Raw genomic sequence first — 22,178 nt, forward strand, 5'->3', positions numbered from 1 at the left:
AATCAGGGCTACATAGTGAGAAAAACCTTGTCTTTTTTTTTTTTTTTTTTTTGGTTTTTCAAGACGAGGTTTCTCTGTAGCTTTGGTGCCTGTCCTGGAACTAGCTCTTGTAGACCAGGCTGGCCTCGAACTCACAGACATTCGCCTGCCTCTGCCTCCCGAGTGTTGGGATTAAAGGCGTGCGCCACCACCGCCCGGCATAGAAACCTTGTCTTTAAAAAAAAAAAAAAAAGAGGGAGGAAGGAAGGAAAGAAAGAAAAGAAATCCAAGACTCCCACCCCCAAATTAAAACCCACTGAACCAGATTCCTGGATCTCTTGCTTTCTACAGGCCTCCTAAGGTCAGGCATTTTGTAACATACAGTGATGGGGAGAGTTTTCTTTCTTTTTTTTTTCTTTTCTTGCTTTTTCGAGGCAGGGTTTCTCTGTGGTTTTGGAGCCTGTCCTGGAACTAGCTCTGTAGACCAGGCTGGTCTCGAACTCACAGAGATCCGTCTGCCTCTGCCTCCCGAGTGCTGGGATTAAAGGCGTGCGCCACCACCGCCCGGCGAGACTTTTCTCCCTACTCTGATCACATTTGGGAGAGACGACAAATGAAAACGGAAGCAAGGTGATTTCCGAGAGCTCCGGGTGTAATAAAAGAAGACGCAAGACAGCGCTCGCTCTGCAATAAACGCCGGTGGCCCCTGCAAAGCAGCAGCAGGCGCAGAGGGTCCCAGTGCGGGTCAGAACAGAATTCACTTTGGGGGGGAAAAATACACGACAAAGTGATGATGCTTTCTAACGGGGCACAGTTCCGAGCCGCGCCAGCCAATCAGCACCGCCTACCTCCGGCGGCGCGGCGTACCTGCGGGAGGCGCCGCGGCACGCGTTTGGGCCCTACTGAGCCGCCATACCTCCCGCCTCCGCGCCCGACGTCCGCGTCGCCGTTCTGCGCCGCCGCCATGGCCGACGTGGAGGACGGCGAGGAACCGTGCGTGTTGTCCTCGCACTCCGGGACTGCAGGCTCCAGGCCGGGGGGCGACAAGATGTTCTCCCTCAAGAAGTGGAACGCGGTAGCCATGTGGAGCTGGGATGTTGAGTGCGACACCTGCGCCATCTGCAGGGTCCAGGTGATGGGTAAGCGAAGCGCTCGCGGCACGCGAGCCCGGGGCTGCTGGGCGGGCTCCGCCGGCGAGCACTGGGCCGGGCCGCCCGTGCGGGGTGATTCCCGCGGGTGGTGGGCGTGACCGAGGGAACACAACCGGGTGATCCCCGGGAACCAGTGTGTGGGTTGCCCAGCGGCCAGCAAACCTCACAGCGGAGCCCGAGACGTGGATCTGAGGGTTGGGGTGTTTGTTTTTGAGAGACTCGCGTGTTCCCCAGGCTGGCTTGGAAGTTGCCCATCTAGCCGAGGTCGGCCTTGAACCCCCGGTGCTCCTGCCAGCACCTCCCAAATTCTAGGGAATTATGGGCCCGCGCCACCGTGTGGATTTCACTTCACGGCTCTTGTCAATCCCGAAATGATACGCAGTCATTTGCATAGATTCGTTGTTGCAGCCGCTCTTTGGCTGGTTTTTAAAATTCAGATCGACAAGACGAGTCAGAGCTCGCTTGTCTTGAATCGAGGGCCAAGAGGATTTAAATCCATGGGAATCCAAGGATAGAAAAGCCCTTGCTTGGTACAGAAACATGAAACTTCATCATGTCCACTTCCCATAAATGGTGTCATTTCTTAGAGAAAATACTGATCTGCCCTTTTGTGCCTTTTCAAAGAACCTTTCATAAATAGTCAGTTTTATTTTGAACGAAAATATTGGGCCAAGTGAAACGTACGAAACCAGCGTAATCTAGTTGAGGTTTTTTTTGTTTGTTTGTTTGGTTGGTTGGTTGGTTTGTTTTTTTTTTTTTGAGACAGGGTTTCCCTGTAGCTTTGGAGCCTGTCCTGGAACTCGCTCTGTAGACCAGACTGGACTCAAACTCACAGAGATCCGCCTGCCTCTGCCTCCCAAGTGCTGGGATTAAAGGCGTGCGCCACCACCGCCCGGCCTCTAGTTGAGTTTTACGTAGTTTAAGAGCCCAGTCCAGGCCGGGCAGTGGCGGCGCACGCCTTTAATAACTAGTACTCGGGAGGCAGAGACAGTCAAATCTCTGTGAGTTTGAGGCCAGCTTGGTCTGCAGAGCGAGTTCCTGGAAGGCTCTGCTTGTTAATTCAAAGGCATACATAGGAAATCCAGCCCAGCCAAGATGTCAACAACAGAAAGATAAAAAAACATTTTTTTAGAGAGGTAGACCTTTTTGTTTATAAAATTACATTTATTTATTGTGTGTGTGCCTGTGTGTGTGTGTGTGTGTGTGCACGCGCGCGCGCACAGGTGTGGGGACCTAAAAGGACAGTTGTTTGTTAGTTTTGTGCTGGGCATGGTGGTGCACAGTTTTTAATCCCAGTACTTGGGAGGCAGAAGCAGGTGGATCTCTATGATTTTAAGGTCAGTGAGCTCCAAGACAAGCCAGGTATGTGTAGAGACACCCTGTCTCAACCCGACCCTCCCCCCACCCCCACACATATTTTTTTGTTTAATTTGTAATTATATATTTTGTTTTTGGATTTTCCAGACAGGGTTTCTCTGTGTAACAGTCCTAGCTGTCCTGGAACTTGCTTTCTAGACCAGGCTGGTCTCGAACTCTCTAAGATCCGGCCATCTCTGCCTCCCACTGCCACCTGGCTGTATGCTTTGTTTTTTTTGGTAATCATGTATCTGTATGGAGGATATGTCCATCTGAGTGCAGGTGCCTGTGATCCCTGTGGAGATGGAGTTACATCAGTCATGAGCTCCTTTAGGTGGGCATTGGGACTGAACTCGTCCTGTTTGAGACTCTTAACCACTGAGCCATCTTTTCAGCCCTAGATTTTTGACAATCTTAAAGTGACTTTCTTGCCTTCTTACTCTAAGATTGGCCCATCCATCCCATTGCAGTGCAGGTAGTGCTCTCCCTTGGGTTCCATCCGCAACCCACTTCCTCCTGAAAGGAGCAGGTGGCATAGAGAGGAGGCCAGGCCATCTGTACAGCCAGGGTGAGGGTACCCGACTCTGTTAGTTTAGACATTTAACACGGGCTTTGTGGACAAAAAGAGGTAGTGGTGCCAGGTGATGGTGGCACAAATCTTTAATCCCAGCACTTGGGAGGCAGAGGCAGGTGGATCTCTGTGAGTTTGGGTCCAGCCCAAACTCACTACAGAGTGAATTCCAGGACAGCCAAAGATACACAGAGAAACCCTGTCTCGAAAAACAAAAAAAGTAGTGACTCACTGATTCTCCACCATATGACATACTTGAGCCAGGCCCAGGTATATCATTTGCGTGAGCCAGTGTAAGGAGAGGCAGGAAGCGGTCTTCAACTCCAGGCTGGGTGTTCTTTTACAGAATTTTCTTTTTTTACCTTTCGAAGTCATTCTAGCCCTGACGTTAGCAGCACACTGAGTCTGCTGGATCTGGAGAAATGGCGCGGTGGTGAAGAGCACAGACTGCACCGATGTGGGGCAGCTCACAGAGTGCCTGTAGCCCCGGCCCCAGCCGTGTCCAGCGCATCTGGCCTCCGGACACCTGCGTGCACATACCCACAGTTAGCACACACACATAATTAACACCAAGCATTTTCTGTCAGCTTGAGCCTCCTTTTACCAAATTTGGACTGTTTATACAGTTAAAGAATGAACCAGTTTCACTGGTCCCTAAAGTATTGTGTTGATTGAATTATTAAGTTTCCATTTCTGGTATTTACTTAATTTCTTCAAGTACTTTGCCGTTGTTGGGTGAGTGCATTGAGGACTGGGGGTTGGGCCATCCTAGGCCATATAGTTGTTTTTTGGTTGGTTTTTTTTTTTTTTTTTTTTTTTTTTTTTTTTTTTTTGGTTTTTCGAGACAGGGTTTCTCTGTGGCTTTGTAACCTGTCCTGGAACTAGCTCTGTAGACCAGGCTGGTCTCGAACTCACATAGATCTGCCTGCCTCTGCCTCCCGAGTGCTGGGATTAAAGGCGTGCGCCACCATCGCCCGGCTTAGGCCATATAGTTTTAAGCCAGCCTGAGCAACATAAAACCCAGTCTCGAAAACAAAGGAAAGGAATTTTGCTTATGGAAAATTAGAAAAAAAGTTGTTAACTTTCAAATAGGTTGTATAGTCACATGGCTTAAAATTCGGGGTTAGCCAGGCAGTGGTGGCGCACGTCTTTAATCCCAGCACTTGGGAGGCAGAGGCAGGCGGATCTCTGTGAGTTCGAGACCAGCCTGGTCTACAGAGCTAGTTCCAGGACAGGCTCCAAAACCACAGAGAAACCCTGTCTCGAAAAACCAAAAAAAAAAAATTTCAGGGGGTTTATGTGAAAATTTCTTCCTGGTCTATCCTACACTTTATTGTTGGGCAGGGCTGGGGGCACATGCTTGTAATTCCAAATCATTAAGTCAGGATTTTAAGGTTGTCATCCACAGTATATTCAGGTTAGAGACTAAGGGCTATGTGAGACCCTCTCTCAACAAAAATCTTGTCTGGTTTCTTGAAGATAATAACTAACGAACATATGGGCATGGCTTATTTACACTGGTGTCTTGAAAATAACCCTGAGGTTGGTCCTTGTGAGTGAACAAGCCAGTGGCCTTACAATAATGTGTTATGGTATAGTTGGCATCTTTGTCTTGAAGGACTTTCCCTAATGCCACTGCCAAGTTCTCTTGTCATATGAGCTTGTAAGATCATCGTTAGCCCTGGTCAAATATTGGTCACAAGTGAACTAATAGAATGCTGTGTATTTTATTTCTCTTTAAATAGTTATTTTTAGATGAGAAATTAATATGAAACGCTTATCTCCATCTCTGATCCTCAGGGCTTTTGTTTGACTTTGAAGGTCTGGGTTTCCAGTATTCCTCCTGACCCTCAGATGAGATTTGCTTTTGTTTGCTTTTAGATGCCTGCCTTAGATGTCAAGCTGAAAACAAACAAGAGGACTGTGTTGGTATGTGTTAATTCTCCTTTCTGCCTTTTCAGTTGGAGGTTTTCTTCCGTCTCTGTGGGAATGTTTGAGTTTGTAATTCAAATTGACTTTATTGAACTGTCTTTGGTAACCTAGGCCTGTAAATCCATGACTAAGGCTGAGGCTAGCTTTCGCTACATAGTGAGACCTGTTTCCCAAAGAAAGAAATGGCTTTGTCAGTACATAAAAAAATTAAGCCATAAAGCAATAATGAATTACTAGTGTAAATATTCCGAGCACTTAGGAGCTGGTGAGATGGCTCAGGAAAAGGCACTTAACCTCTACCTGACCACTCCACAAGGTCCTCTGCCGTCCACGGGAAGCAGTGGCATGCATGCCCCTCATCCTATACACACAAGTAGAAATAAAAACAAGCAAAATCAGAAGTAAAACTAAAAGGGAAAGAATAAATAGTAAAATGTTTTAGTTCTTTAAAAAAAACCTTATTGAGATAAAGTTATGAGTTCTTCTATTTTAGTTAATAATTGATTATATATTCCATTCATGGTCTTGATAAACATTTTGCTAAGCAGAAAGAAATACATTTTCTTCTAAGAAAACTAGAGGCCAGGACTGGTGGCACACACTCGTACTCCCAGCAGAGGCAGGAGGTACACTGTAGGTTGGACACCAGCCTGCTCTATCAGCAAATTCCAGGCCAGTCAGGACTATGGAGTGAGACCCTGTCTCCAAAGGAAAAGGAAGTAGGACAGAGGGGAGGGAAAGAAGAAAGTAAAGACAGACAGATTTTAAGACCTGAGCATGTTGGCCTACGTCTGTAATCCCAGCACCTTGCAAGCCTGAGACAGGGCGGTTACCATAGTGTACATAGTGAATTCCAGGCCAGGCTGGGCGTATATATAGCAACCCCCATCTCAGCAAAGAACCTTGGTCACAGAGACATGCCTCTCCAGCCGCTCTGCAGATCTGATAGTCAGGTGAGGAGCTGCACTGCCTGCTGACATGGTAACTTTTGGTCTCAGTGTGTGGCTCTTACTTGACACTTGCTATGTAGACCAGGCTGGCCTTTCAGTGACCTCTCATCCTGCAGGGACTGGCCTTCATGACCATACCAACTGGTCAGTACCATAATTCAAAACTTCACAGCTTCACAAAAACAGCTCAGTAGATAGACAGCTGGTGATGTTCCCGGATTACCATCTGTTTGTAATAGCCAGCTGTAAGCCCAGGGCCTGTAAAACATTGTATCTGGGCTCTATGACAGATTCAAGGCCTTTAATCTCCTAATTTAAGAAGACACCAAATAGATTTGTTTAGTAGCATGGGATTAAGTTTACCCTGAAAAGAAGTGGCATGTTTCTTTTTTCTTCTTTTCATTTCTTTTCTTTTCTTTGGCGGAGGAGAGGGTCGAGACAATTTATCTGTATAACAGCCCTGGCTGTCCTAGAACCAGGCTGGCCTCGAACTCTCAGAGATCCACCTGCCTCTCCTGAGTGCTGGGATTAAAGGAGAATGCCACCATGCCCAGCCTGTCGCAAATTTCTTTCTTTTATTTATTTGTATCTTTCACATCGTGCCTCCTGATTACACACACACACAGTTTTTTTAAGAATAAAGGAAGAAAGGAAAAAAATCTCATCATGGAAGCTGCAGTGTGATACAGTGGGCCGTGCAGTAAACCCTTTAGCCATACATTTTACATGCAGGCGTTCATCCCAAAGAGTAACTGGTCTGGTGCGAGGCCCCAGGTCTCTCTACTGTCAGTGCTGGGCTCTCACGGGACTCTTCCTAGACATCCCGTTGCTGCCCTGAGTCCACAGGACCAACACACACAAATACACACCCGTGCTCCAGCAGCTCATGGGTGCGGTGGATGCTGGGGTGCAACACGTAATCCTGCTTCTGGGCCTGGTTGTTGGAGGATTGCTCAGACCCCCAGCCTCTCCACCGCCAGGCTGAGCTCTGCATTCAGTGCATATTTCTTAAGGTAACTTATATTTGTAAATTTTTTTGTAGATAGAAAAAACCAATTTGACCAGCTTTTTTCAGGATTTTGAGCCATTACTATTTTCTTGACCTTTTTTAATCTAATTTTGAACTTAGTAATTTAATTTTTTTAGAATATTTAAAAATTATGCTTTGATTATTTCATACAGTCATACAATGTATATTGATTATGTCCACCACTGGTCGTCCCTCCTGCTCCCCTGAACTCTCCCTCCATGTGGTCCCCTCCTACGGTCATGTCCTCCTGGGATTAGCTATTTTAATTGAACTATGTCATGTCAGTTTTGGGGGGGGGGGGATTGATTGTTTGTTTAATTGATTGGCTGTTTCTGAGGCAAGGTCTTGCTTTGTAACCACATTGGCCTAGAACTGGAGGCACTCCTCCTGCCTCAGTACTCAGATGACAGGTATGTACTGCATACCCACCTACTCAGCTGTTCTTTTTTTTTCTTCCAGTGGTCTGGGGAGAATGTAATCATTCCTTTCACAACTGCTGCATGTCCCTGTGGGTGAAACAGAACAATCGCTGCCCTCTCTGCCAGCAGGACTGGGTGGTCCAAAGAATCGGCAAGTGAGAGGCGGTAGAAGACTCTGGTGAGGTTGGCGACCTGGATGACCTTGCTGTCAAGTTACTGGACAAAGACTAGACACTCCAGTGGATTAAGTCTTCAGATAGAAAGACTGGTGTGCAGTCTTGAGATTCATCCAGGGCATGGTTTAGCATGTTTAATTTTGAGAAAATCTGTACAATTAAGATAATTTATTAAAATGGCCTTTCCTACCTCTGGTGTGTGTCATACATACTGCTTAGGAGAGCTAATAGAGGGGCTGGAGAGATGGCTCAGAGGTTACGAGCACAGGCTGCTCTTCCAGAGGTCCTAAGTTCAATTCCCAGCAACCACATGGTGGCTCCATGCCAGAACACTATATATAGTAAATAAATCTTTAAAAAAGAAGAAGAGCTATATGAAAGAATGCCAAAAACAGAACAATCCTTACCATTTCTTGGTTGGTACGTGGGGCTGTGGAACATTTCATTCACAGAAGAGCATTTTTGTGTTAATGCCGGATTGTTTTTTTGTTTAAAGAATGTTATAGTAACAAATAAAATTCATTTTGAAAACCCAGCTCCTAACCTCTGCTCCCAGTTTTTTTGTTGTTGGGAGAGGGTAACCCACTGTATCTTTATTTGCTGTGAGGATTTTGACTTTAGGTCAGTGAAGAGGGTAAGTAAAATGGAACTCAGTGAATGGGACTTCGGCCAGGTTCTCCATCCTTGGTTCATCAAGGAAGCCTGGATCTGCTCACCTCACTTTTCAATCACGTGGGGTTTTGTTTTGTTTTGTTTTTTCCCTTTGAAGCAGAGTTTCTCTTTGTTACAACTCTGACTGTCCTGGAACCCTCTCTGTAAAGCAGACTGGCCTCAAGCTCAGAGATCCGTCTGCTGGGATTAAAGGCGTGCACCACCACTACCCAGCTCAATCAGTTTTAAAGAGGTATTTTCTGTAAGGTTGTATTGTATATTTTAGTTAAAATATTAGCGGGAAATGCTTACCAGTATAACACTGGAGTTCATTATACAATATTTAATAAGTGAAATATTGTTTTGAATTATTAATTTTATCTATACCCTTAAACTTATTACACTAATTTGTTAAATAGGAAAAAAAAATAATATACTCTTTATTTTGTAGTAAAACTTAATTACTTGGAAACACACAAACATGTAAATTTTATCAAACTCATCTAGTGGGGTTGGGAAGATGGCCCAGTCTGGGAAGTGTTTGCTGTGTGAGCCTGAGGACCAAACTTCTGTTCCCTAGAGCTCATGAAAACACTGGGTGTGGCAGCCCTGCCCTGTAACCAGGAGGTGGAGACAGGTGGCCCTTGGGCCTTCTAGCCAGCTAAATAGATGAGCTCCAGGTTCAGTGAGAGACCTTGTCTCAAAAAGATAAGATGAGTTCCAGGACAGGCTCCAAAACCACAGAGAAACCCTGTCTCGAAAAACCAAAAAAAAAAAAAAGATGAAAAACAATTGAAGACGTCAACCTCTGGCCTGTGAACACTCTGCACACACAAACATGTATAAGGCTTTATTTGGGGCCATAATCTTATTCTGAAGTGGAGGTTGCTTACAGGGATTTCAAAGAAAAAAAGTCAGGAGAGGTTTTAGTGGCTAAGAGCATTTGCCGCTCTTTTAGAGAACCCAGATTTCAGTCCTAACATCCATGTTGCAGCTCATGAGGAATCCAGCATCCTCATCTGGGCCTCTGGGGAACTACAGTGCACATATAAACATACAGATATACATACTTGCAGGCAAACACTCGTGCTCTAAAAAGTTTTTTAAAAAAAATGTGTTTAGTGAAAGCCCAGAATTAATGGGTGACAGTTTGAGGTAGGGTCTCACTGTAGCCCAGGCTAGACTGGAAGTAGAGACAGTTTGAGGTAGGGTCTCACTGTAGCCCAGGCTGGACTGGAAATAAGTGGAGGTTGGCCTTGGGCTGTAGCCAGCTCCCCTCCTCTGCCCCTGAGTACTAGGATTCACCTCTATACCTGGCTGAGTTATGTTTTCTTTCATACTGACTCTGGTTTCTCTGAAATTTTTGCTTATGTCAACAGGGCCCTAAAAGCATGGGTAAAAATTTTCTAAGATTTCTAGGTACTAAAAGCATACACATTTTTGGTCATTAGTAGCTTTTTGACACTTTCAAAGCTTGAAGTGTGGAGCAGCTGTGGAGAAGGGAGTAGCCTGTCGCGGTTGCTTTGACAGTTGGTAAGAAATCAGAAGGGCAGTGGTAACGACTTGGTGTTCACCCAGCGAAACTAACAAAGCCCTATTTATGCTGCAGTTCAGCATCCTAGGGCAGCGAGGAGGAGGGAGCGGAACAAAGCTTCGCTCTGACTCTGCACCCTGCTGCCCTGTGACCACTCAGCATCCGTACAAACTGTCTCATCAGAAAAACATGCAGAGGCATTTTAGTTGTGAGATCCAAAACCATGAAGCAGGATTTTCTCTCCAAATGATTAAATGGTATTAATTGCATATTAGTAAACATTTTAAAACCACACAAAAAAAATTATAGGTAACAGGTTCTTCAGCTCAGGTTATTTTGAACAGTTTCGGACCATAGGGTGGTATATAAAGTCTGCGGTATTGGCCCCTATGTACCATCTCAACATCATAAGCCACCCCCGGCCCCATCTGTCTCCACTGTGTTCAACCTCAAAAACGTCAGTTTCTAAAACTTCTCTTTGGAGGCAGGACTGCCTTTCTTGGAACAACATCTCGGGTGCTCGGCAGATGGGGCCACAGCCTCTCAAGCTATCGGTACAGGAATGAAAATTTCTTTAAAAGGTAAGGTTCACTGTGTACTGGGGATTGAATCAAAGGCCTTGCATTTTCTACCTTTTCCCAAGTGCCCATCATCCTCTAAGAGCCAAGGGCTGCTTGCTCTCTGTGAAGTCCAGACAGTGAGCAGCTTTTGCCACTGCTCAAGCCCAATGTGACCCCGCGCTGGTAAACCCCACAGGCTTTTAGGCCTGAGTAATAAAGTTGCTCTTGTTTTTTTATCTGAAAAAGGGATAGAGATGCTTTGTCTTTTTTGTTTGTTTGTTTTTGAAGACAAGATTTCTCTGCAGCCTCTGGCTGTCCAGGTACTAGTTCTGTAAACCAGGCTGACCTCAAACGTGCAGAGATCTGCCTGCCTCTGCCTCCCGAGTGCTGGGATTAAAGAGGTATTTTCTTTAAAGTTATTTTGAAAAAAGAAGTCATCCTGTGCTTCTTAAATGACAAGTCTCTAGTGTTTAGTAAGACCAGGTATAAATAATGTCTAAGGAAACTGTGTGTGACGGTACATACCTGTATCCACGGTGACTGGGAGGCTGGGAGGAGGATCACAAGCGGCACATACCTGTATCCACGGTGACTGGGAGGCTGGGAGGAGGATCACAAGCCTGGGCTATAGAGACTTTTCTCTGTAGCTTTGGAGCCGGTCCTGGAACTTGCTCTGTGGACCAGGCTGGCCTCGAACTCACAGAGATCCTCCTGCCTCTGCCTCTCAAGTGCTGTGATTAAAGGCGTGTGCCACCATCACCCGGTTTATAGAGAGACTCTTAAACCAAAAAAATAGGTTACAGATTTGAATACAAAAAAAATAGCACTGGACCAGGCAGTGGTAGCTCAGCACCTTTAATCCCAGCGCTTGGGAGGCAGAGGATCTCTGTGAGTTAGAGGACAGTCAATGCTACACACACACACACACACACACACACACACACACACACACACACACTCGGGAAAAAAAAAACCTGTCTTAGGGGAAAAAGAAAAAAAAGTATAAATGTTTGTATTCTAAATTACTCTGTATTGAACATTTTTTTTTGAAGATTTATTATGTGTAGTGTTCTGCCTGTATGTATGCCTGCAGGCCAGAAGAGGGCACCAGATCCCATTATAGATGATTGTGAGCCACCACGTGGTTGCTGGGAATTGAACTCAGGACCTCTGGAAGAGCAGCTCGTACTCTTAGTCTCTGAGCCATCTCTCCAGTCCCCTGTAGTCAACATTTTAATGGCATACCAAAATACCGAATGTTTAATGTTTCCATGAAGTTACTCTTAGCTCAGACTAAGCCCGAAGTCTTGACACCCCCATTCCCCCCACCCCACCCCCGTCTTGAAGCCTCACATCACACACCCGTTACACTGTAACCTTCATATCATCCTGTTCTATTGTGGGCAGGTTTTGTTCAGCATATGTACTCCAAAGGAAAGATTTTTGTATTTTGATATTCACAATTGCTGTGGAATATTATTTTAACTATGTAAAGATGTGTTACATTTGTTTATGCTGCGTTTTTTAATTATGCATTTGTTTTCACCTTGCCTGCCTAAAGCACCTGATTGATCTAATAAACTGAGCAGCTAATAACTAGGCAAGAGGAAAGATAGGCGGGGCTGGCAGGCAGAAAGAATGAAGAGGAGAAATATAGGCACGAGAGGAAGAGGAGAGAACAAGGGAACTGCTCGGGGCCACATGCCAGGCAGCCACCAGCCACCCAGACACAAGAAGCAGTGAAGGACACAGAGAAAGAAAGAAGGTAATGAGCTCTGAGGCAAAAGGTAGATAAAGAGAAACAGGTTAGGTTAAGTTGAAAGCTACCCAAAAATGAACTTAAGCTAGGCCAAGCATTCAAAACTGGTAAGTCTCCATGTCATGATTTGGGAGCTGGTTAGTGGCTGGTACACATAACAGCTGACTTTAGCTAGTTAGTTCTGCCACCTCCCTATACCTCAGTTCTCGTGTGTATTGTAATCCCAGCCTCACTGGGTTATTCGGGGACCCAGGACTTACTTTTCTCCTGGGTGTGATTAAATACTCGGCAGAGCAGGAATGAAGGAAGGGTTGGCTTTGGCTCACAGTCTGAGGAGGTAGTTCATTGTGGCAGGCAGGGGAGGCAGCCCGAAGCCGGGAGCGGAGCTGGATGCCGCTGCCCAGATGCTTAGTGCTCCGTGGGCAGTCCAGAGCCCCAGCACATGAGTGGTACCTGCTACAGTTAGGGGGGTCCTTCCTCCTCAGTTTACCCTGTCTAGAAACTCCTTCGTGAGCAAGCCCCACAGCAGGGCTCTTCGGGGATTCTAGAACCTGTCAGGTGGACAGTATAAACACCACAGGGATTAAGCAGGTAAACGAAGGAGTGTCTGGTGCTGGTAAGGGCTGCCGATCCTTGGCATCTGTGAAAGCTTTAGTAGAAGTCTGTTCCGTTATGGGGTAAAGAAAGCCCTCCTAACTCTTTTCATTACAAAAAAAAAAAAAAGAGGCAGAAGGCAGAGGAGGAAGTACACAGTGTGGATGCAACAAGGAGCTGGGCCTTCACTACTCTCCAAATAGTTAACATGATTTTCAGATTTATATAAAGAAAAGGTTCTGTAAATACTGAAGTTTAGTTTTAGCTGGGTGCACCCTTTAGTCGCAGCCCTGTCTCAAAAACCAAAAGTTTAGCTTTAGATTTTCCATCTCGGTAGAGCTTTAAGTCTTTTTTGTTTGTTTTGATTGAGATGGGGTCTTGTGTACACCAGCCCGACCTTCAACTTGCTGTCTTCCTGTCCCCACTCCCCAAGGGCTGCATTGTCATCCGGTCATCTTGGCATGGGGGCTACCTGTGTGCTGGCTGCGGTGCTCTTGCTGGATGGAAACCATGGTGGCTAAGGATTTTCAATGCTGGTCCTTGCAGTGTTTGTCACTCAGTGTTGGACAGCAGCAGCAGGGGGTGCCCTCTCCTGTCCCAGCTCAAGCAAGCCTCTCCTATTGGAACCCTTAGCTTTACAAGTGATTGCAGCTCTTCTGTAGGCCTAGCAAGTCGGGATTTCTTAACCCTTGGCAGCTGCCAGCATTGCTGCTTCCAGGCAGGCCTAGGTCCCAAGACAGCTCCAGCCCTGAACCCTCTGCCAGCAGCCAGCCTTACGGCTCCTAGGTGTCAGGCGTCCCTTTGCCCTGTAGGCCTGAAGCTCTCAGGACCTCACCCAGCAACTGGTGCCCGCAGTTTCCTTCCTTGGCTCTTTATGGCCTCCACCCTTCAGCCTAGGGTGCCTCCTCTCTACTTCCACCTTCCCTCTCTGGCTGCGCTGGCTCCAACTGGGGCTGCCATTGTCACCTCTGCCTGTGCTGCTGCTTTGTGTTACCAGCGTGGCCCGTACTGCAGGAGTAGGCAAGGAAAGACCAGTTGAGAAAAACAGCCTTTTATTAATAGAACTAGTGACAGTACCCAAGGGACAGCACAGGGACATGCCTTCCAGCCAACTCACTGAGCAGGACAAGTGGCTTACCCGGCTAGAGAAAGGGAGTTCCCACCAGTCACACACATCCCAGGCGGATGTGGAGGTTTGTGTTTGCACTGACCACATCTGTCTGCTAGGCCACCCCTGTGGCGTAGGTAGAAATGGTTGTAGGATCAGCTGTGTTTCACTGAGATACGTGACAGCAAAAACATCTGGAACTGACTTTTCTTTTTTTGTTGTTGTTTTAATATATTTTTATTAATTTTTATTGAGCTCTACATTTTTTTTTCTGTTCCCCTCCCTGCCTCTCCCCTTCCCTTCAACCCTCTCCCAAGGTCCCCATACTCCCATTTTACTCAGGAGATCTTGTCTTTTTCTACTTCTCATGTAGATTAGATCCATGTATGTCTCTCTTAGAGTCCTCATTGTTGTCTAGGTTCTCTGGGATTGTGATTTGTAGGCTGGTTTTCTTTTCTTTATGTCTAAAAACCACTTATGAGTGAGTACATATGATAATTGTCTTTCTGGGTCTGGGTTACCACACTCAAAATGATGTTTTCTAGCTCTATCCATTTGCCTGCAGATTTCAAGATGTCGTTATTTTTTTTCTACTGTGTAGTACTCCATTGTGTAAATATACCACATTTTCCTTATCCATTCTTGGGTCAAGGGGCATTTAGGTTGTTTCCAGGTTCTGGCTATCAAAAATAATGCTACTATGAACATAGTTGAGCACATGTCCTTGTGGTACTACTGAGCACCCTTTGGGTATATATCCAAAAGTGGTATTGCTGGGTCTTGAGGAAGGTTGTGTCCTAATTTTCTGAGAAATCACCACACTGATATCCAAAGGGGCTGTACCAGCTTGCACTCCCACCAGCAATGCAGGAGTGTTCCCTTTCCCCCACAACCTTTCCAGCATAAGTTGTCATCAGTGTTTTTAATCTTGGCCATTCTTACAGGTGTAAGATGGAATCTCAGAGTTGTTTTGATTTGCATTTCTCTGATGACTAAGGATGTTGAACATTTCTTTGAGCCATTTTAGATTCCTCTCTTTAGGTCTGTACTCCATTTTTTTTATTGGATTATTTGTTCTTTTGATGACCAATTTCTTGAGTTCTTTGTATATTTTGGAAATCAGACCTCTGTCTACTGTGGAGTTAGTGAAGATCTTTTCCTATTCTGTAGGCTGTTGTTTTGTCTTGTTGACTGTGTCCTTTGCTTTACAAAAGCTTTTCAGTTTCACGAGGTCCCATTTATTGTTTCTCTCAGTGTCTGTGCTTCTGGGGTTATATTTAGGAAATGACCTCTGTGTCAATGCATTCACGTGTACTTCCCACTTTCTCTGCTATGAGGTTCAGTGTAACTGGCTTTATGTTGAGGTCTCTGATCCATTTAGACTTAAGTTTTGTACATGGTGATAGATATGGATCTATTCTCATTTTCTACATGTTGATATCCAGTTATGCCACCACTATTTGTTAAATATGCTTTCTTTTTTCCATTTGATATTTTTTGCTTTTTTGTCAAAAATCAGGTGTTCAAAGATGTGTGGATTAATACCCAGGTCTTCTAATCGGTTCTATTGGTCCTCCTGTCTGTTCTTATGCCAGTACCAGGCTGTTTTCAGTACTGTAACTCTGTAGTAGAGTTTGAAGTCAGGGATGGTAATGCCTCCAGAAATTCTTTTATTGTACAGGATTGTTTTGGCTATCCTGGGTTTTTTGCTTTTCCAAATGAAGTTGAGTACCATTCTTTCGAGGTCTGTGAAGAACTTTGCTGGGATTTTGATGGGCATTGCATTGAATCTGTAGATTGCTTTTGGTAAGAATGCCATTTTTACTATGTTAATTCTACCTACCTAAGAGCTTGGGAGATCTTTCCATTTTCTAGTGTCTTCTATTTCTTTCTTCAAAGATTTAAAGTTCTTCTCATGCAAGTCTTCCACTTGTTTGGTCAGAGTTACTCTGAGATATTTTAGGCTATTTGTGGCTATTGTGAAGGGTGATGTTTCTCTGATTTCTTTCTCAGCCCATTTATCATCTGTGTACAGGAGGGCCACTGGTTTTTTTTTTTTAATCTTGTATCCTGCTACATTACTGAAAGTGTTTGTGAATTAAAGAAGTTCTTTGGTAGAATTTTTGGGATCGCTTATGTAAATATCATATCATCAGCAAACAGTGACGGTTTGGCTTCTTCTTTTCCAATTTGTATCCTCTTGACCCCCCTTTTGTTGTCTTATTGCTTTAACTAGAACCTCAAGAACTATATTGAAGGGGGCAGGAGAGATGGCTCAGAGGTTAAGAGCACTGATTGTTCTTCCAGAGGTCCTGAGTTCAATTCCCAGCAACCACATGGTGGCTCACAACCATCTGTAATGAAATCTGGTGCCCTCTTCTGGCCTACAGGCATACAAGCAGACAGAATACTGTAAAACAAAATAAATAAATAAATCTTTAAAAAAAAGAACTATATTGAATAAATATGGAGAGGGTAGACAGCCTTGTCTTGTTCCTGATTTCAGTGGGATCGCTGTGAGTTTCTCTCCATTTAGTTTGATGTTGGCTGTTGGCTTGCTGTATATTGCCTTTATTATGTTTAGGTATGTTCCTTGTACCCCTGCTCTCTCCAAGACCTTTATTATGAAGACATGTTGTATTTCGTCGAAAGTTTTTTCATCATCTAATGAGATGATCATGTGGTTTTTATGTTTCAGTTTGTTTATACGGTGGATTACGTTGACAGATTTTTGTATGTTGAACCATCCCTGCATCTCTGGGATGAAGCCAGCTTGATCATGGTGGATGATGGTTCTGATGTGTTCTTGGATTCAATTTGCCAGTATTTTATTTAGTATTTTTGCATCAATGTTCATGAGTGAGATTGGTCTGTAATTCTCTTTCTTAGTAATGTCTTTGTGTGGTTTAGGTATCAGGGTAATTGTAGCTTCATAAAAAGAGTTTGGCAATGTTCCTTCTGTTTCTATTGTGTGGAATAATTTGAGGAGTATTAGTATTAGTTCTTCTTTGAAAATCTTGTAGAATTCTGAGCTGAAACCATCTGGTCCTGGGCTTTTTTTGGTTGTGAGACTTTTGATGATTGTTTCTATTTCTTCATCAGTTATAGGTCTGTTTAATTTGCTTATCTGGTCTTGACTTAATTTTGGTAAGTGATATTTATCCAGAAAGTTGTCCATTTCTCTTAAGTTTTCCAATTTTGTGGAGTACAGGTTTTAGAAATATGACCTGATGATTCTCTGGATTTCCTCCGTGTCTGTTGTTATGTCCCCCTTTTCATTTCTGATTTTATTAATTTGGATATTTTCTCTCTGCCTTTTGGTTAGTTTGGATAAAGGTTTGTCTATTTTGTTAATTTTCTCAAAGAACCAACTCTTTGTCTCATTGATTCTTTGTATTGTTTTCTGTTTCTATTTTGTTGATTTCAGCTCTCAAATTGATTACTTCCTGCTGTCTAGTTCTCTTGGGTGAGTTTACTTGATGGATTTTCTGGAATTGACTTTTCAAAGGCTCTGGTTGAGGCTAAGCCTTGAGCTAGAACAATCAACTACAATTCTCGAGTTCTTCACGGTGTCTGCAGGGTGCAAACAGTGGATGCTGGCAGGTGGGTAGACCAGGTGTCTGTTGACTACCAATCCTTGGCTCAAGGCAGCCAGGGCAGCAACAGAGTCCAGCCACTGCCAATTACAGAGCCAAACTGCCCACCATCCAAGTCTGCTTACATGAAAGTGGGCATCGAGTGTTTACAATAAGACTTTAAGGAACTCACATCAATAGTGAGAGTTTGTCTAACAAACTTTAACCTGGTTTAGTGCCTGCTGGGAGCCATAAGAAGTATGTATTCTGCGTCTCTGTTTCATAGAGCTGTCTACAGCTGTACAAATTGTATTGAGTTTTAAATTCTCATGTTAATGATGTACATTCATGTGTGTCTATGAGTGAATATGTTCGCCTGAGTTCAGGTGCCTGAAAAGGCCAGAAGGTGTCGGATCCCAAAGGGTATGGGTGCTAGAATCGAATTCAGGTTCTCTGGGAGAGTGGCAGGCACCTAACCACTGAACCACCTCAGCTCCTGAACTTACTGTGCTTCTCCTCCAGTAACTCTAACTCTGCCCTTTCTACTATCATAGACACTCGTAATGTGGATCTATTGCAGCCTAATGCATACTAGGCTCTGCCATTCTAATAGAATGTTAATAAGAAGTCTTATCTTCAGCGAACACAGGTATGTTAGGGAGTGCTGCCTTCCCGACACGGTTATAAAGTGTGGTATGCTGAGAATCAAACTGGGAACTGAGATAGCATATTTGCTTAAAGTGTGTACAGTATTGACAACCACTTGTGTGTGAGCGTGTGTGTCTGTTATGAAAACCTGTTCCTAAATCCAGTGTGGTGGTGGATACCTGTAAGCCCATCACTTGGGAGACTGAGGCAGGAGAATTGCTACCAGTTCAAGTCCAACCTGGATTAAATAGTTCCAGACTAGCTTGTGTTCCAGAGTAAAACTGCATGAAAAGAAGAAAAAGAAAGAACAAAAACAAAACCAGCTGGGTGATGGTGGTGGTGGCAGCAGCGAACTCTTTTAATCCCAGCAGAGGCAGACTATCTTTGTGAGTTCAGAGCCAGCCTGGTCTACAGAGTGAGTTCCAGGACAGCCAGGGATACACAGCGGTTCGGGGGAAAAAAGAAGGAGGAGGAGGAGGAGGAGGAGGAGGAGGAGGAGGAGGAGGAGGAGGAGGAGGAGGAGGAGGAGGAGGAGGAGGAGGAGGAGGAGGAGGATAAAAGTAGAAGGGGAGAAGGTGAGGACCAAAGGGGGGGGAGATGGAAGGAGGAGGAAACTCGCTAAAATACCATCAGTAATTATCAAGTCTGTACAGTGTCTTTTGGGTCAGGTTCTCTCCTGAGAGCTTTGCACAGTAACTCACTTGATCTTTATAAAACCCTTTTAGGACCTGGCTTGGCCCAGTCAGTAAAGGACTTGCCTTGCAAGCATAAGTACCTCAGTTTGATCCCCAGAACCCACATAACTAACCTATATGGTTGTCTGTGTTCTTCTCAGAGCTGTGGAGACAGAGACAAGGTGCCCAAGCTAACCTCTGGCCTACACATGCATGCATTTCTACATACCACTCTTCTGTAACAACTATTTTTACAGCTTAAAAAAATGTAGGCCCTGAAACCAAGTATGGTGGCTCACGCCTCTGATGCCAGCACTCAGGAGGCTGAAGCAAGAAGATTGCCACAAGTTTAGCAACAGCCTGGCATGCATGGGCAGCCCATATATGGTGCTTCTGTTGAACTTGTCCATATTGGGTTTCATGGTCTAAGTTGATGAGGATGACTGACCAGGTCTCTTTCTCAAGAGGGCACCAGATCTCATTATAGATGGTTTCAAGCCACCATGTAGTTGCTGGGAATTGAACTCAGGACCTTTGGAAGAGCAAGCAGTGCTCTTAACTGCTGAGCCATCTGAGACCCTGTTACACACACACACACACACACACACACACACACACACACACACACGAGAGGCCAGAGAGATAAAGGCCCCTGTTGCCAAGTCTGCCAATGGCAATCTGAGTTCAATCCTGGGACCAACATGGTGGAAGGAGAGAACTGACTTCCACATATGTGCCGGCTCATGCATACCTGCTCACACACACAACAAATACAATTAACTAAAAAAATGAAAATGCAAGGTCCCGACGATGGACGAAACTCTTGCATTGAGCTCTGACCCAGGTGGGGTAGTTGGGAATCTTAAGAAAAGGACACATCCCAGACAGCCCCACCAAGTCACTGAGAAGCAGCCTGCTGGGACCCATGAAGCAGATCCTCACCAGAGACCCACCCGCCTGCACACTCACCTTAGACTTGGTCCCTAGAATGGTCAGAAGTGTAAACAGGCTGTTGAAGCGCCCAGCCCGTGGGCATTTGCTCTTCCCGGCCAAGGCGGGCAGCCCCGGCCTGGGATCATACAACCAGGACCAGAGGGCGAGAGTGGGAGTAGGCAGTCTGGCTTAGGACGCATGCTCCTTTCCACTGGCCTGCACTGCCCCCTGGAAGGCTTCTCTAAAGGCCTTCCTCCGGAATAGCCTGTCTGACATATGTAAGCAGAGGCGGAGCTTTTTTGTTCAGACCACCCAGTCCCAAATAATCACACAAAAGCTTATATTAATTATGGAATGTTTGGCTTATAGCTCAGCCTTATTATTAACTAGCTCTTACAACTTAAACTAACCCATCTCTATTCATCTATATTTTGCCACGTGGCTTTGTGACTGGTCCTCTTACACATCTTGTTCCTCTGGCGACTGGCTCGCAGCTCCCTCGGACTCTGCCCTTCCCTCTGTATTTCCAGCGTGGTTTTTCTGATTGACCTCATTCTGCTTTGCTATAGGCCAAAGCGGCCTCTTTATTAGCCAATGAGAGCAACACATATTCACAGCATACAGAAGGATTATCCCACGGCAGACGTTTATTCGCTCTATTTCAACTTGTTAGGGACTGCGGACCACCAGACCCTGAGTTTCTTGTAAAAAACTTGTTTTCCTCTGCTCTGAGCAGCCTGCAGCTGCTCTGAGCATGAGATCCTGATGGCAGGGGAGTGGCTTCTGATGAGTCAGCAGCTGGAAGATCCCGAGAGCTGGGGCGTGGCCAGAGCCCTATATAAGCTGCCCCTGAGCACAATAAAGGGGCAGTCTTGGCACTCTTGTATCAAGGATGATCCGTGTCCCCCCGTGTTTCTGTCTGTGTACATGTGTTTTTAAGTCTCCAGCTTAGATCTCCTCCCATAGTGCAGGCCCAGTAAAGCCAGTGCGTGGGAAGCTGAGGCAACAGGAACGTGGAATCAACGCCATCCTCGAGGACACAGGATACAGAAACAGCAGATCTCTTCATTCATAGATCTGCTTGAGAGCCGAGGCTTCCTTGTGTTCTATGCCACCTGTACCCATTAGCTTTGTGTTACCATAAAGTTTAGGAGATTGTTAACCTAAAAGGGGAAGAAAACAGGCCAGCAGGATGGCTCGGTGGGTAAAGGCACCTGCGGGCAAGCCTGATAACCTGAGTTCAAACCCCTTATCCTGCCCTCCTGCCCACCTCCCCACCCAGCACAAAAGAGTGGAAGGAGAGTCAATGGCAGGAGGATTGTCAGAAATTCAAGGCCAGCCTGGTCTGTATATCAAGCTCCTAGCCAGCCAGGGCTACATAAAAAAATCCCTGCCTCACAATTATTAATTAGTTAATTAAAATATCTGGTTCATTTTTTTCATAACTGCTAAAACAGTATTAAAGCAGGCAATCTTAGCATCGATATTTTTAACTTGGTTCCTAAGATAATTCACTGAACGGCTAACGTGTGACTGTCTCAGGAGTTCCTTTAAGCCCAGCTTGTCCTTGCTGAAGCAGGCTGAAGAGAGGATGGTGGCGTGTGATAGAAGCGGCTGACTTCATGGCATCATTCAGACACGAGTCAATCAGCTGACGCATGCTTGGCAGCAAAGCTCAGAACCAACTCCGCTGCCACAGATGCGGCTTTATTGTCCCACACAATGAGGAGTGGGGTGGGAAGTCCAGGGCTGGTCCGGCAGGTCAGCGGTGCCATCCTCAACCAGGCTCCCGGCCCCTGCTCTGGACATGGTCAGCATGAGGCCTTACTCTTGGGTCCTTTTTCCCAGCCTCAGGTAATACCACTCCCGAACAGGCCATTCCACAGACTGGCCCAGACTGTGACTTGAGTGGGTGCGTCCTTATTGCCTTGAGTCTACGTGATTGCCCAGATCTGTCACAATGCTAATTTGGAACGTATAGGTAAACCAGAAATGGAGATTTTGTTTCATTAAAATCAATTTTTAGTCAGGCATGGTGGCACATACCTTTAATTCCAACACTTGGGAGGAGAAGCGGGAGGATCTCTATGAGTTCAGGGCTAGCCTGGTCTATATAGAGAGTTCCAGGTCAGCCAGGACTACATAGATCCTGTCTCAAAATTAATAATAATAATAGTTGTTGTTGATATTTTATTGGCTTGAGAGATCGCTCAGTGGTTAAGCGCATTTACTGCTCTTCCAGAGGACCTGAGTTCAGTTCCCAGCTCCCACATCAAGCAGCTCACAACCACCTGTAAGCCCAGCTCCAGGGAGAACTTACAATTCCTCTGACCACTGCAGGCACATGTACTCATACACACATGCACACTCTCTCATCTATATAATTAACAATTCCACTGCAGGCACATGTACTCACACACACACACACATGCACACTCTCTCATCTATATAATTAACAATTCCACTGCAGGCACATGTACTCACACACACATGCACACCCTCTCATCTATATAATTAACATAGTTATTTGTTTTAGGGGAGTGAGATTGGGCAGGACTGTGCCACAGCATGTGGAGGT

At 45.3% G+C, this 22,178-nt stretch overlaps 1 protein-coding gene across 2 annotated transcripts; it reads left to right on the forward strand.

Moving 5' to 3' along the window:
* The first annotated feature begins 873 nt into the window (after window positions 1–873).
* Window positions 874–8,099, forward strand: Rnf7 (ring finger protein 7). 2 transcript variants are annotated; one of them, XM_075964941.1, is made up of 3 exons: window positions 874–1,111; window positions 4,939–4,986; window positions 7,429–7,634. In XM_075964941.1, exons 1-3 carry the CDS (start codon window positions 944–946, stop codon window positions 7,483–7,485), a joined length of 273 nt encoding a protein of 90 aa, XP_075821056.1. In that variant the 5' UTR covers window positions 874–943; the 3' UTR covers window positions 7,486–7,634. The 2 variants fall into 2 exon arrangements, with proteins under 2 accessions (XP_075821056.1, XP_075821055.1); XM_075964940.1 differs by having other exon boundaries at window positions 905–1,118; window positions 7,429–8,099.
* The last annotated feature ends 14,079 nt before the right edge of the window (window positions 8,100–22,178 follow it).

This window comes from Microtus pennsylvanicus, chromosome 3, assembly GCF_037038515.1.
Source record: "Microtus pennsylvanicus isolate mMicPen1 chromosome 3, mMicPen1.hap1, whole genome shotgun sequence".
Lineage (NCBI taxonomy): Eukaryota > Metazoa > Chordata > Mammalia > Rodentia > Cricetidae > Microtus > Microtus pennsylvanicus.

What these genes read in the sequence shown, in the direction of transcription:
- Rnf7 (XM_075964940.1), top strand. Translation starts at nt 944, where the DNA reads ATGGCCGACGTGGAGGACGGCGAGGAACCGTGCGTGTTGTCCTCGCAC. An exon ending in CTGCAGGGTCCAGGTGATGG is followed by an intron (nt 1,119 to 4,938) that starts GTAAGCGAAGCG and finishes GTTTGCTTTTAG; the next exon opens with ATGCCTGCCTTAGATGTCAA. An exon ending in CAAACAAGAGGACTGTGTTG is followed by an intron (nt 4,987 to 7,428) that starts GTATGTGTTAAT and finishes TTTTTCTTCCAG; the next exon opens with TGGTCTGGGGAGAATGTAAT.